This window comes from Daphnia magna, linkage group LG10 (genome assembly GCF_020631705.1).
Source record: "Daphnia magna isolate NIES linkage group LG10, ASM2063170v1.1, whole genome shotgun sequence".
Taxonomy (NCBI): Eukaryota; Metazoa; Arthropoda; class Branchiopoda; order Diplostraca; family Daphniidae; genus Daphnia; species Daphnia magna.
The window spans coordinates 7,201,397-7,216,468 of record NC_059191.1 but is presented as its reverse complement, the minus strand read 5'-3'; the positions used below and the strand labels follow the sequence as shown (position 1 = coordinate 7,216,468).

General features: G+C 38.7%; 2 protein-coding genes and 1 non-coding gene across 18 annotated transcripts; 2 read left to right on the top strand and 1 right to left on the bottom strand.

The window, feature by feature from the left end:
- Positions 1-776: 776 nt before the first annotated feature.
- LOC116932051 (neuropeptide CCHamide-1 receptor) lies at positions 777-6,478 on the top strand. 10 transcript variants are annotated; one of them, XM_045179738.1, is made up of 12 exons: positions 877-932; positions 1,657-1,795; positions 1,979-2,075; positions 2,724-2,882; positions 3,302-3,385; positions 3,455-3,620; positions 3,917-4,046; positions 4,178-4,627; positions 4,705-5,123; positions 5,195-5,276; positions 5,450-5,497; positions 5,602-6,478. In XM_045179738.1, the coding sequence occupies exons 8-12, from the start codon at positions 4,298-4,300 to the stop codon at positions 5,989-5,991; spliced, it is 1,269 nt and encodes a 422-aa protein (XP_045035673.1). In that variant the 5' UTR covers positions 877-932; positions 1,657-1,795; positions 1,979-2,075; positions 2,724-2,882; positions 3,302-3,385; positions 3,455-3,620; positions 3,917-4,046; positions 4,178-4,297; the 3' UTR covers positions 5,992-6,478. The 10 variants fall into 10 exon arrangements, with proteins under 10 accessions (XP_045035677.1, XP_045035672.1, XP_045035676.1 ...); XM_032939765.2 differs by lacking the exon at positions 877-932 and adding an exon at positions 1,499-1,564; XM_045179739.1 differs by lacking the exon at positions 1,979-2,075.
- Positions 6,479-7,156: 678 nt separating this feature from the next.
- On the top strand, positions 7,157-7,228 carry Trnap-ugg. The gene has a single exon. It is a non-coding gene; the product is annotated as a tRNA-Pro (tRNA).
- A 1,384-nt stretch (positions 7,229-8,612) lies between these two features.
- LOC116932042 (histone-lysine N-methyltransferase, H3 lysine-79 specific) lies at positions 8,613-15,043 on the bottom strand. 7 transcript variants are annotated; one of them, XM_045180425.1, is made up of 23 exons: positions 14,914-15,037; positions 14,678-14,851; positions 14,491-14,531; positions 14,202-14,270; positions 14,064-14,127; positions 13,704-13,844; positions 13,428-13,613; positions 13,177-13,351; positions 13,027-13,119; positions 12,850-12,956; positions 12,737-12,793; positions 12,619-12,670; positions 12,444-12,557; positions 12,053-12,327; positions 11,619-11,768; positions 11,478-11,564; positions 11,249-11,390; positions 10,099-11,175; positions 9,747-10,025; positions 9,151-9,644; positions 8,997-9,083; positions 8,814-8,925; positions 8,613-8,742 (listed from the first exon to the last, which is right to left on the bottom strand). In XM_045180425.1, the coding sequence occupies exons 2-18, from the start codon at positions 14,759-14,761 to the stop codon at positions 10,835-10,837; spliced, it is 2,178 nt and encodes a 725-aa protein (XP_045036360.1). In that variant the 5' UTR covers positions 14,762-14,851; positions 14,914-15,037; the 3' UTR covers positions 8,613-8,742; positions 8,814-8,925; positions 8,997-9,083; positions 9,151-9,644; positions 9,747-10,025; positions 10,099-10,834. The 7 variants fall into 7 exon arrangements, with proteins under 7 accessions (XP_045036360.1, XP_045036361.1, XP_045036363.1 ...); XM_045180426.1 differs by having other exon boundaries at positions 8,814-9,083; positions 10,099-10,207; positions 10,269-11,175; XM_045180428.1 differs by having other exon boundaries at positions 8,814-9,083; positions 10,099-11,055; positions 11,125-11,175.
- Between the last annotated feature and the right edge of the window lie 29 nt (positions 15,044-15,072).

Here is a 15,072-nt window from a genome sequence, read left to right as displayed (position 1 = left end):
AGCAGAAATCTAACTTCGAAATGCAGAGTTTGTCATTGTTACGAAAAAGAAGGATGACTAAAAGGTCGTATGCCTCTGGTAAGGGCGTTAACTTTAGGTATTTACAATGATCTATATTATGCAGTTGAGCTGCTAAGAGCATCGCAGCCAGATTGGCGTTTGTTACGTTAAAGCTTCTGCATCGAGCTGGTGGAAGTGTCACGACTATCGTTTTGCGACGTGAATTATGGAACACCAACTGAGTTATTGCTAGGAACAGGGTACTATAGAAGGTACAGTCGCCAGAATAATGTAGTAGATTGAAACCTAGCGACCCCGCAAAGGATCGACTCCGACCCCAGCTGCGAGACGACAATGGAAACTAAATGATGTTATACTTGGCTGTAGCATAAGCCACAAATCAAACTGCGACCTGCTAATTCATTTATTTGTAAAGATAAATTACATCCCTAAGACCCCGAACAAATACGAAAATGCTATCACAATTCAAAAGATCTCACGCATACAAATATAATTGAAAACTGGTACCTAGAACTATCAAGTTTGTTTGTCCTCGGTGGTCCTCGGAAGATCTATAGTACAAAGTTAATGTGCCAATCGTTATTCAATCAAATAGTCACATTTTCTTTCCTCTTATACAAAATGATTAGGTGCACCCTTCCTCCAGTAGAGGATGAGAATCGCATTACGTCCTGCCAACAACCTAGGGGCTCTCTATTGGTATATGATTTCTAACCCATCCTTCTGTTTTTCAGGTCTTGCTGGACGTTGATACTGCACCGACAGAAAGATCACCTACCCTTACAGATGATGACGTAAACCCACGTGATGAACCTTATCGTATAAAAGCCGACAACTAATTTCATCTACCATTCATTTCTACACTGTAGGGGGTCGTGGCAAAGTCGCTTATCTTCACTGCTTTAGGAATGGTAAGTTCCCAATCAAACTGATTGTTTTATTTACTTAGTTTTATGTAGTACGAATTGCTTTATTAAAAAAAAAAAAAGATTGTTACATACATTTTTATGGTGAAGATGATGGTAGTGAAGACAAATCACGTTGAGCAAAGCACGGATCCAAGTAGTCAAACTGTGGGTGTGTGAAATGGATGCTATCCACGAATCTCGCGTATTTCATATAGCCAATATTGAATGGGTATGAATTAACTCATCATTTACTGTGTTGGAGTATGTCGCTGCGTCTTATTGTTGGCAAATTCTCACTCGTGAATTGTTTAAGGACTGATCACAATCCTAATTGTGAGAATGTCAAAGGTTTCACAGCTGTTTTTCCCTTTAAGTAGTGACAACTAGAGTGGCGAGGGAGGGCGGTCCACGTCAATGTCATGGTAATTGCACGAGAATTTCGAACAGTGGATTAAGGGCTTGTCGCATTCCTGTGGTCTGCCTCGTATTCGGTAGTTATGTGGTGCATTAAACTACGAAATTTGTTCAACCTATCCATCTTTTGGTTATTTCATAAAATTGGTCTTTAAGTTGTTACGAACTCGGGTGGCATGTGAAGGTTTGGAGCCTGTAATATTACTGCCCAGTCTTTCAGTGTAAATTGTGAAAATTAGCATGCCGTCTAGTTTTCTTTTTGTGTGTTGTGGGGACTACTTATTCAATCGAACTTGTTCATTTTTCGGCGTAGGGATCCTTCAACCTTCCTGCTGAAATGGCGGATCGATTTCCGGCTCACGACGTTCTTGCTGTCTGGGATTTGTTGCATTGGGAGCGGGAATTGATTAACAGAAATTGCTGTAAAAGGTCCTTTGGAGATGGCAAAACAGGTGTGTGTGTTTGTTACGTTATCGTGGGCGTTGGTTTCATTTCTATTCGAACAGTGTTGTATGAAATGCTATTAGAAGTTTGACAACAGTCGTTAGGTGGGTTTTTCATGTTCAGAAATAGCTGCTGCTTTGTCGTTTCTTTTTTTAAAGATGTTGTCGTCGTTATTTTCTTTGGTATTGTAGGTCACATAGGCTTTTCGTTCTACCCAGCTTAATTGGACTGTGATGAGATCAACTCAAGCCCGCCATACAAGAGTTGCAACATGTTAGAAAGTTTAAGGTACATTTCACTTTGTAAAATCTTAAATACGGGATGTTACTCGATTGTTACCGACTCCGTCACATAGTTACTGGTTTTATTTACGAACTTGCGTGTCGTGTTTAGCGATCGGACTAATTAATGTTAGGAAGGAATGGATTTTTACAGGTCTTGCTACACCAGCTGGCGATGCTTCATTCGATCGCAATTGGCAGTACATCCTTTCCCGTTCGATCCGATATTGCCATATTTGGCCACTGAACAAGTAAAGGGCTCATTAAAACTTGCTGGCGTCATTCTTAATTGGGGCACGATGCTTGTTTGTCAGCGGCGGTGCTTGCTTCTTTTTAATGGCTTGTGTGTGCGTGGGACTATGCCGAAGTCGGCATTTCGATCTTCATTTGGAAATAATTTTTTAGTCGCCTGTTTCAAGGGGATGATTGCAATAATTTGTTGCGTCTTTCATTTCTAAATGTATCTGAAAGCTAGAACCACTCTACTGGTTGTGCAGTGCAGTTGATTACGGGAAAAAGCTGAGTGGTTCTGTTTAATATTAACGTGTACAATTAGGTACACGTCGTATTCTTGGTCGTTCTTTCTAAATTTTTATTGTATGTTTTCTTTAATGATTGGGATTAAAGTTTAGTTTTTTATTTATTTTTCGTTTAGTGGTTTGTGGGCGTTCCTCTCACGGACCACTTATACATTGTTCGTGACAGACTAGAATTGAGGCAGCTAGACCAAAACCACGGCTTCTGGAACGATGGTGAAGTGCGTTCCCCGGTTCTGCAACCTGTAGCGGAGATGCGTAACTTGGTTGTGTTAAAGGTATTGTTTCAATTGCGTACTAGATAATATTAGTTCGACAATAATAGGCAGGTTTTTATGTTTGTAATGTGTTGATACTCCAACATGATCTGAGATGCTTGAGATTTCATGTTTAATACGTTTATTTACGGTTAAAATGATTTCTTTTTATGATAAAATGTTATGCTTTAAAAAAAACTGGAATTCATTTTGCTACGCTTTTATCTGTTAATACTGAAAGTTTGCTAGCGTGGACAATGTATTCGGAGCCTGAGAAACCAACTTTTTCGCATTTTTCGCTAAAAAGTTGGGGGCTGGAAAGGATTGATAATAGAATCAGTTTCAGACATATTGGTAGAAGACCGATTGCATGCAAGGCGTTGGATGAAAAATGGTATGGAAACGTAAACATATTACCTTTCGTATATTTGGTATTACAGTTCCCAAGAGGTCGAAGAGGAGACAGACTTTTGCAGAATTTGCAATACTGCTGCAATGTAACTTTTCATCTAATTAAAATAGTCGTAAGTTATGGTTTTGCCTGGCAATCACACGATTTTGAAATGTTACAACTTTACAAATGTAATTTCAAGTTTCATAGCAGCTGCTGGACGACGATTATTCTATTGGTACATTACGAAAAAAAGGCGAAAATGGCGTGCTGAAATGGAAACTCGTGGAACGGATCCATAGGGATTTGACCGAGAGACCGCGAGAATTTTCCATAAATTAATCATGTGGAACGTCGAGGACAAATGGGTAAGTTAAATAATTTGTATTAAAATCTGTACCGTCTGACTCCCTATTTAATTATTGTCGAATATTGCCCAATGCTACGCGTTTGGGTCTGGGAGAAATGTAATAAGATTCTTATATAACAGTTGTAGCATCTCTGTCGAGATTTCTAGTCTTGCGCAGTTTGTGAAGAACAGCTCTGCCGGGTGTAAACATGGCAAGTATATTGAAATGGGTTGCTGGTTGGGAATGGCGTGTTTAGTTCACGTATATAAGGACGTTTTATTCATGACATTAATCAGTGTCATTTCTTCTCTTAGAAACACCACGTGTGAGGTGGTCGTTGGCTCCTGCGACAGTCATCTCATCTCTGCCATCTCATTTTTCCAGTGTTGGTAGTTGATTTGTCACCGGCGATTTACGTCCGTTAGCCGACTGAAATATAAATGCGTAAGACAGGTTCTATACCATAAAGCTTTTTTGTTTGTTTTTTTGTGCAGAATTCTAAATTGTGTTCGTACTGCACGATTCTGGAAAGTAATAACTGTCGTCATACCTGAAATAACTTATTGTTTTGAAAGGTTTCAGCTTTGGAAGTTGCATTGATAAGAGAATTTCATTTCCTTCGAAAGGCTGTTCCTTTTCATCCGCATAATCACGAAATGCGTTCGTACTGTCAAGATTAATGTCCGGACTGAACAATGACGGTTTCCAGCCAACAATTGGAGCTTGAAAATGAAGTGAATTTGTCGTCCAACGGCTATGTTGCTTACAGCCAACGGCCGGAGACATACATTGTACCAATCCTGTTTGGCGTTATCTTCCTGGTTGGCATCATTGGCAATGGATGTCTCATTTTCATCTTTTGCCGTCACAAATCGATGCGTAATCTTCCAAACCTTTACATCTTCAACTTGGCAGTCGGTGACCTTCTCGTCCTTCTTTGCTCCGTTCCTTTCACGGCGACTATTTACACGTTTGATTCGTGGCCCTACGGCGAGTTTGTCTGCAAAGCCTCAGAGTTTGCTAAGGTAATCTTTAGTTAGTCTTTCAACGAAAAAAAATTTCTTCGAATTCTTTTTAACGGTAGTTTCATGGTGTATTATAGGACACGTCTGTAGGCGTTTCCGTCTTCACGCTAACTGCCCTCAGCTTTGAACGGTACTCTGCCATCGTAAAACCGGTCGAGTCGTTTGTCACTAACTCGAGATCAAAGCTGTCTATCATTATTTGTATTGCGGGGATTTGGTTGATTTCCATCGGGTTGGCCTTACCGGCTGTGCTGTTTTCGCACTTGTTGATCCAACCCGGAGAAAAGATTTCTGAGACTGAACGTATTCGCGATATCAACGGGACATTACTGGGTCCACCGTATCACGAGATCTTTATCTGCTATCCATTTCCACCGGAATTTGGCCCTGCTTACCCGAAGATAGTCGTTGCTAGTCGGTTATTAATTCATTACTGTTTGCCTCTGCTCGTAATTGGCTTCTTTTATACAATTATGGCTCGGCATCTCATACAGAGGTATGACATCATTCAAGACATGGGTATAGAAAATTGTTTTTCAGGTTTTTTACTGTAATGGGTTTTGTTAGTCTTCAGGTTATTCCTGGCCAGGCTACGCTGGAGACTGTCTTGCCTGTGCGTCGTCGACAAGCGTCGGAGATTTCTAATAATGTACGGTAAAATAAAGTGCCATTTTAAGTTTAGGTTTACGTTGGATATGTACCATTGGTTGGTTATTTTTTAAGTAGTTTCAGTTTCTATTGCGGAATGAATGAGATAGCTTTTTGAATTTTTTTTATATGTCAAAATATGATTACAATCTCAACGCCTTCTGTATCTTTCAGTCTAACAAGAATCGGGAATCCCGTATCAAAGTTGCCAAGATGGTGCAGGTAAGTTAGACGGATGATTTGTGCACATTGAATTCTTTGTCTGACGATTTTTCTTTTTTTTTTTTCATTAATTTTGTGTTTTTTCTATGGATCCGGTATTTAAGTACTTCGTCGTTCTTTTTGCCATTTGCTTCCTGCCAATGCACATCTTTTTCCTGTGGTTTCATTTCGACCCCCGCTCGCGGGAGAATTTCAACAATTCTTGGAACGTTTTCAGGATTTTCGGCTTTGTTTTGGCCTACACCAATTCTTGCATAAATCCCATAGCGCTGTACTGTGTTAGTACCAATTTCCGCAAACATTTCAACCGTTTGCTTTGCTATTGCAGCGATAACGACGTCTTCAGATCTGGTGGGGCAAGTCAAAGTCTTCGCCCCGATTGTCGTCAAGGTGATCATTCACTTGTCGAGCTTCGTGGTCAACACACACGTCCGTCCGAGTACACAGTAACGGGTCAGCAAACGCTTTGTCAATCTTTCGACGAAAGATGTTAAGTAGCTGCTTTCCTCTTCCTCAATCCTCCCCACTCCCCTCAGAAAGAAATGACATGATAACTTTACTTATATACCCTTGTTAGTACGCACTTGTTGGTACGAAAAGTTGCTGTCAGTATTGTGAATCGAGGGACATAATTGATTGTTAGGTAGCTATAACTAAAACGTATTTCAACGTCTATCTCTTTGGTGTCCTTAATGTATGTTTTCTTAACAACTATTTTGTGTAGTTTATTCGGGAAAGCAGATTGGAATCTTATGCTATTGTAACTTGACTATACATTCATCTTAAATCACTCCCTAAAATGGTCTTATGGAACTGAACAGTACGAACGTTATTTACAATTCAAAAATATCCAATCTGAATTTCTATTACTGGATATATTAAATTTGCCTAGATGTCTTGAATTTGTTCGAGAGATGTATTTTGTATCACTAATACATGTCATTAGAGCGAAAAATAAAGCAAAAATGACTACAACAATAATACATTTGCACACTTATGCACTACAAAAGAAAAATGATTGGTGCTAGAACAATACAACGATATGGTACAAAGATAAATCCACATGAAAATGTCAACGAAATTTTTGTAATCTTTTCGTGAAATGGTGAAAAAGTAGAATCATGGGAATATGTGCAGCAAGTAGATAAGATAACAATATCTTAATTAAAAATAGTAAACACTTTAATTACTGCAAAAAGAGTGAAAGCGTGAGTATATCCGCAGGATCTGGTTACTTTTCATTCCATTGAGTTATGGCAGTTGCTCGACTAAATGGATAGGTTCCGTCTTCTACATGGCGATGTACAGTAAGTCAAAAGGTAAATTAACACAGACAACTTTAGCTTTAAAATTTTAAGTTAACTATTACTATGGAATTTGTTTAATAATAATGGTTGTCTGGTGGGTTTCATTCTGTATGCTTCTCCAAGTATAACGTGACGTATATTCCGTCAGTCCCGTAGTGCTTTAAAAAGTTGATGTTATTTGCTAACCGCTGGGTTCTGTACTGTACATGTAACGTGGCTTGCAAACACATCTGCTTCCAGCTTTGCCATCCGTTTGCAAACAGCGACAAACTTTATTCATTTGCCGAAACTCTGTATCGCATAGGCTTGATGTTAGACGCTTATATATTAAAATTAAACACATATTAACATCGGCTCGATGGTCTAGGGGTATGATTCTCGCTTTGGGTGCGAGAGGTCCCGGGTTCAAATCCCGGTCGAGCCCGGAAATATTGTATTTTTTATTTTCATATTACATTACTTTTTTTAAAGTAATTTTCAAAGCGATCAATTGCTTTTGATCAGCATATTTGAATGATTTGAATTGCGATTGTATGCCAAATAAGCTTCCAGTAATTTAGAAACGACCAATTTTTATAGTTCTTGAGTTATTATTCAAATTCAAAGTGATCGCGCTAAAAGCATTTTGATTCCCTTTTATTTAAAAAATCTACGTAGTTGAAGGAAAAACTAATAATTTATTCTGAATCAGCGTTCGATTTAGATTGTAATGCGTACCGACTTGTACAAAAATTTGTTCTTAAGGTTGCTTTTATTATTATAACGTGTATGGCCCAATGGTTAGGTCGTTGGCGTGATGAATAGAAGGTTAGTGGTTCGAATCCTATGAGAGTAGACTGTGTCAACAAAATATAATTTGTGTTGATTCCTGTTATCGTTAGCATGTGTGACTGAACACCGTGATATCAATTCGACTAAAAAATTATTATTATTTCTAAGTGTCCACATTTTGCATCTAAATAATATAGAAATACAGTCAGTATATTTATGTAACTCATGGCTCTATGGTTGAGCACCGGTGTGGTATTCCAGAAGTCTAGGATCGATTCCCGACAGAGATAAAATGTAAAATGGTTAAAAATTATTCAATGATTCTTAGTATCACAACAAAAAACACTTTCAATCAGTGTAAATTCTGGAACATCGCCAATGAGTTTCAATTATGGCAGAGATAATAATTAGAAATTTTTTATCAACAATAGTAGGTACAGCAATTGGTAAGAGCAGTAGATTCCAATATAATAACAGTTGTAGCTCAGTGGTAGAGCATTGGCTGTATAAACTAAAGGTAGTGGGTTCGATCCCCAAGCCGCACATAGTGAATGAATGAGCTCTTGATTAGAAAAATATTGGAAGTGGAATAAATATTCAACCGAATGGAGTAAAAGAAAGTAAGACGGAACAACAATCATGAAAAGTAGCAGAAATTTTAATATTTTTAATAATTTGTATTGTTTAACTAGTAGTATATATTTTAAGGCAGTATCACCGCTTGCCATCAATTAAGACAAGCGGAGACACTGCCTCAATTGAATTCGGATCCCCGGGGAGATTACCCGGGGCGTGGCTAAGAGAAGCCGGAAGAGGATGGAAGGTTTCGGACAAGTTTTTACGTGAGCGATTAACCGTTAATTCGGATTTGTGGGTAGCCTCTTCGCCCTCCAATGATATCATAGAACTTGAGGACCCCCACGTCCCCTTTCCGGACAGCGCACTCACAACCTTTGCTGCTGATCACAGTAGGGGCATGACCCCCTACGGGCTTATCATAAGTCAAGGGGAAACAGGGCCACATAAAAGAAGGGAGCCCAGATATGCACTTCAATTTATTAAAATATTAAAATTTCATCTTCGATCGCCTTTCTAATGAATATACATGTTTTTTTTTTCCACCAAACCTCCATCAATATCTGCTCAGATTCATCAGGATTATTTTATCTGCGTAAAAAATATAAGCATGAATGAGTAAAGCATTGTTGCTGATACACTCATTTAAGATATTGAAATACCTAATAGTTGACTGTGATAGCAGCCACAAGAAAAATCGTTTCTTAACGCAGCACGAATATAGAGACTTGCAGCGAAAACGGGGATGTACAATAAAACACATGCCGCTTTAGACTGTACAAATAGATGATTAACAATCCCAAATTTTTTAAATTTTGTCATGTACAAAACAATTTAATAGTTACACAGACTCCTCGTTAGCTTCGTGGACGACACTATCGTCAAAATAGTACCAACAACCATCATCATCCCTGGTCTTCGCAAAGCGGTATCTGAAAACAAACAACAGTTAAAGTAAATTACAATGTCGATTACCAATCATTTTAAGGTTTCACGTACAAAATGGCCACCACCAACTACTCCATAAAGACTCCGATCAAGTCATCAACGTTCGACTTGGATTATAAAATTGGGCCATCAATCTCAAAATCATACACGGCAGAGTTGAATACGAGTCTGGTCACGGAACACTGAAGGAGCGATGGGCAACTCGTCGGTGGTACCCTTTAGGGTTTTCAATACTCGGAAAACAATTAAATTACATAACGTTGCTCTAATGTCAAACGAATAACAAAATAAACCTGATAGAAACACCGAGTCGATAATCGCTAGAATGGCTGATAATCGGTGATCTTGGGCTGTTGTTCTGCTTTAGTGGACGGTGTCCTAGATCTGCCCACGGTTACTTCATAAGAAGCAATGCAAGAATTAACCGCTCAGAACGGCCTGTCGTAGCTGAACATTCTCATTTTTGAAGCTAAACTGGGCACTGGCGAACGGTAAGACGACGGGTTAAACAGACGAAGACTAAAAGGGAATCAGCGCTCGTTATCCTGTTGTTCAAATTTGTCATATACATAAGGGTAGTATAGCAGGCATTCACAGAACAAAAACGGCCTTTAGCTTAAAGAACGTTAATACGAATAAGCCGATACCTCCGAGTAAGGGCGTGCCAGACCAAACGAGGTGGACGAGGCCAGCGAACCACGAGTGTACCCTAACCCTAACGTCTCGTCTGATCTGTCTTCGGCTGGGATGGTCGGATAGTCTTGGTAGTGATGGGGAAGGCATGGGCTGCACAGTCCGAAGACAATGATGGAGGTTACAGCAGGATCACTATTCTCTGCGTTGATCGACGCTTCAATGACGAGTAAGAGAGTGACGTCCAAACATTCTGATCTGGCGTTGCCATTCAGCGTTGGGTACTTATGTTCCTTAAAAAAAAAAATTAATTCGTAGCCTCACACAAAGCTATCTATTAATACAATTGAACTGGATTTAACGTACAGTGCGTTTAAAAGCTTCGGCCACGGAGGGTATTCCAAGTGCACGAAGAGTGAACGTAATCAACTTCGGCACGACACGCTATGTAATACGTGGCGTGTACCGGAAGTGCCTTTATTAGTTTGAGATAATAGGGTAGAAAAGGGTTAACATATGAACGAATTATCAATTACTCAAGTAGCTGATTGGAACTGGCAACGGCTTTTCAGTTGGAGAGCACATCGATGTTGGAGAGGTATCGTAATGGATTTCCGACTGTATAGCTTGTCGATGGGAAATTTTAAGTCTTCGGCCGCCAGCAAAATAAAACAAGGTGAAATATGGAAAGGGCGATATGGTTCACAAAAAAAATTGAACCTTCTGATGGAAGGATTTAGGTAGGATTAAGATATTTAGACAGCACAATATCTTAAAGTGGAGAAATAATCGCCCCTTTGTCTCCCCTAAAATTGGAGAGAAAACAAACAATCCATTTTATACAAACAATGAAGGGAAAAGATAGGCGCTATAGATATTAAATGAATACGATTATATCACTTGTAGACGGCTTAGCTGTGAAATCGTATCCTCTGATCCCATTGATCGCATACTTACAATAGAATCGAAGTGACAGATCTGGCGAATAATTGGCAAAGGATTAACACTACAAAAATACAGGCAACTCACAAGTCAAAGTGACTGAAGTTTAGGAATATGTAAAATAAGATATCGCCGCAGGTATGAAAGAATCAAAAGGTGGCTAGCGACAAATACGTGATAAAGAAAACCCATTTCTGTACCGACTGTCAGCCTGATTAGTTTGATCACTCAATAGATTAGTGACGACCTTTTGTAAGCGATTCTCGAGAGCATCACTGGTAGTACTATCTTGTTTGGATAGTGTCAATGTTTCGTCCTTCGTTCGAGGCCCGTTCGGCTGAAGTACCTTCTTCGTTAGGGTCTCAGAAATATTCCCTTTACCTTTTTCGATCACTGGTAAGTTTAACCACTCTGGATTTTTATGAAGGTCTCTTGCTGCCTCTAGCCTACCTGGTCGCTGTTGCGCCGATTTAGAGCTTTGTGACTGTTGCGTTTGCAGTGCTGTAACATAAGGTAGCGCAAACATAAAGCGTGAAATTAAAGACGAATTTTTTGTTCTTGTTGTTCAGCTTACCAATGGAGGTAGTTCCCCCCAGAACGGTAACTTCCGACATTATCTTGCTAACTTGTCGGTTTATGTTCTTGCGCTGGTGCAAGGCAATAGATATCTTTTTCAGGATTGATTCCTGATTGACAACAGAAATGCCGGTGACATCCTAAATGGGAAGATGGAAAGAAAATAAATATGAAAAGAAAGGAATCGATTTGTTTCCCATATCCAAATGTGATTATTCGGTACTTACCCCATTGAAATGAGTCAAATTTCTATCCCGATATACCACTTCTTGCTGTCGTCGAAGTTTTTTCTCAGTGTCCGCCAAATGCGCAATCTAAGTAATAGATGTCGTGCTTAATTTTCAACTGAACAGCAGCCAACCAAATACCTGTTTTTCTAATAGGGCAGCTTGTAAATTCAGTTTGATTTTCCGATCGCGTTCGATTTCTATTTCACGCATGATGGCAGCGTGATTTTTATGATCTTTGAACTGCGCTATTACCGACATCATTTGATTACTGACATTGTCCAGATATACCTGTGGGGTTGACATAAAACTTCATAATTTTTTGGAAATATTGAAAATTTCAAGGAAAAATTCGATCGGAGTATTATTACTAAATGAGTTAGCATCAGAATTTAGCTTACGCGTAAATAAGTACAAAGATTCGTATAGTTAAATATAAATGTTTCAGCTTAAGTTAATTGTTCGACACGCAGGTAAGAGTTGAGTTTGAAATGGTAGTAAAGAGTATTCTTGAAACCCATAACCAGACATTATATAATTATACAGCATAAAACTGAAAGAAAAATTAATAATACCTGAAGTACACGCGGAATGTTGGTTAAGTCGCCAGAAGATTGTGTGAGCGGAATTTTCTCCTGAAGTGGGCTAGAAGACGCTGCAGTACTGGATGGTAACTGTTGGTGGATACATCTTTGTTCAAACGGGGGATTTTGAGAATGTGAAGTGTTCGCGCTGTATAATTCTGTGCCAGTCAAAGTGAAATCGGTAGAGGAACTTTTTCTTTTGCTACGCCCATCGCTTTTCCGTTTCACGACTCGACCAAAGGGTTTATGACCTGGACCACCTGTTTCTGCAATATCCATAATTCCATTTTTAAATTGCCAGAAATTTATTTTCCAGTTCTTGTGGTATGTTAACAAACTAACAATCTCAATCTATATTTTTTAAATAACTATGATTCCCTACCTTGCTCTACTTGATTCTGTCGGCCGAACTGAAATGATTTCTGTTTGGTCGATCTTCCAGACAAAGTCACTTGACATTCCGTCTTCGGCATAGTGATACCAGCTATCACATTATCTACGGGTGAGGAAAATAAGTTTATGTTTGAATTGTGTGACGATTTATCGCTTTGAAACACCTGATTGAAATTTTTTTTTTGCACGACCAACCCGTGGCAATCCATTTTTTTCCTAGACATAAAATAAGCAGGTAGATGTTGTTGTTCTTTTATGTATGTGTTCGATGTTCAAACTTACATTAATTTTTGATTTTGTAGGTTGTTGATCGTTTAACTGGTTATAATAGAGTTCCAACTAAAGAACAAATGCACTTTAGGGTGATTCACAGAAGTATTTTTCAAGCACATTACTTTAGTTCGATCAATAATATGAAGATAGTAGGATACAGGTTTTCCAGTCCAAGAAACTGAACCTCGAAGAAACGGCAACTCGGAGACACGAATAATCGTACCTATATCTGTACAGCGACCAACGCATTTTAATTTTTATTAATTAACGATCTATTAACTAATTTATGAACCACTGACCACTCAAATTGCGAGCGCTGATCTTAAAATTAAGAGGAGAAAATGCTTTAGATGAGACGATACGAGTATCGTCCCTGAGATCAGCAAATCGTTCTGTAAAGACATAGGAATAAAAATCAATTAAAACTTACGGTTCAATAGCATATTTACCCTTTAGCTGGTGGTCGAGATCGGGACCGAAAGCAAAGTTATTTACAAAAACTACCGTGGCTGAATAAATTTTTTCGCTATGACGTTGGTCTAAAAAATCCCCTTTTATCAGCTGGTATTCTCCATAGAGCTTTCCCCACCAGCGCATCAACCGTCTAAAGTGGAAATCCATATTCTGTGTTGTACCAGTTACGGTAAGACTCAAATAAATTTCTTACGCAAATCAAAATGTTTTTTTATTGGAATGTTACCTTTGCAAATCGACTAGGCCATTCAGATCTCTCAATACCCCAGACCATTTTACAAGAAGTGGATGCAGCAACTTGCAGAACTATCTGACCCACTCCCGAACCGAGGTCAATGAAAGTATCGTCCTCCGTCATGTTTATATTATCGATCAACTGACAGATCAAATCATAAGACGTCTCACCATATACCTGCAAAAGGTTTAAATATTGAACTATTATTTTTCCTGTATGCATGGCACTTTTGTTATGGGGCACTAATCGGTTCGAAAAACTACAAACCTCGGGAGAAAACGGCACATAATGATTGAGCTTTTCGGGATTTGCCACGGCTTTGTTGTAGACCTGTTGCAGAATGTGACGCAGAAGACCTCGCGAAGGTCGGTGATTTAACCGTTTAGATGGGCGTACGACAATTTTCTGCTGTTACGTGGAGGCAACACAAGATAATTAACAAATACATCGTCTAACCAGAGTCTTAGAGAGGACCTCTATGACTCTGGTGTAACTTTTTTTGTTGCCTATTTGCTTCTTAGTTTACTATGCCATATTTCACTTGTTTCAAAAATGTAAGTTTTTTCACTGTTCTGCCTGACTACCTGGAAGTTATTGCACAAAAGAATAATTTGTTTAAAGGCATACTTGTTGACAGATGGTGTCGATGGCTCGATTATACTCTTCCACTAATTTACTCATACTTTGATAACTGTAAAAAAGAAAGGAATTTTCTGAATACAAGATTACTTAAAAATGTTTGTTCATACTCGTTACATTTATTACCTGCTTGTATCATAGCTGCTAAGTATATGATTGTCTATTGCCAATTCAGGGAAATCAACACAGACCCACCTAGTTCACAAACAAATATTAGCAACAAGTAACACTATCATTAACTAAGCATTAACTACGAAAATCATTTGTATTTTCTACCAGTGGTTTGAAAATTTTCACAAAGTTAGGGATATATTGAGTAAATCCCATAACTTTGTCTTTAACTGTCTGTCTGACCTTTATCCAAAAATATATGCACATGGTTCAAAACAATAGAAAGATAGATTTTAAGATGTACCTTATAGTTTCAACCAGCTCTATAGCCACAGCATTCCTGCCCTATGAAGGAAGACAAACAAATAGAATTGAATTAACTGTTTTCAAAAGATGTCACATAAAAATATCTAGAATTGGGTAGCAGTAGTCCTAGCTAGTCAAAAACTAAATGTAAGAGGCCATTGTGGCGGAAGAAAATTCCTACTTACTCCTGCTTGTCCAGGTGCTGAAGGCCACTTGTAGACATCAGGCTCTGAACCAGCAGGGCTATGTAATCTTAACTCCAATGCCATAGTTGTGATGTTCGGTAACGGTAATCAACAGACAATGAACGTAGAAACAAGGATGAAATATAAACCCACAGAACCTAAATCACTGTAGATATATTATGCAAATAATTAGTTCCTTTGGACAGATTTCATTTCTGTAAACTGAAGCTACCTACAAGGCTCTGACGTGGATCTACTATATGGTTCCTTTAGACATAACACGATAACATTTTTGATTGAATACAATCAACGTATCAACGAAATCAAAGAACGAACAACACGTGACGACTGGCGAGAACAGACTGCAATGGAAAGGTACTAAAACAGTAAGACGA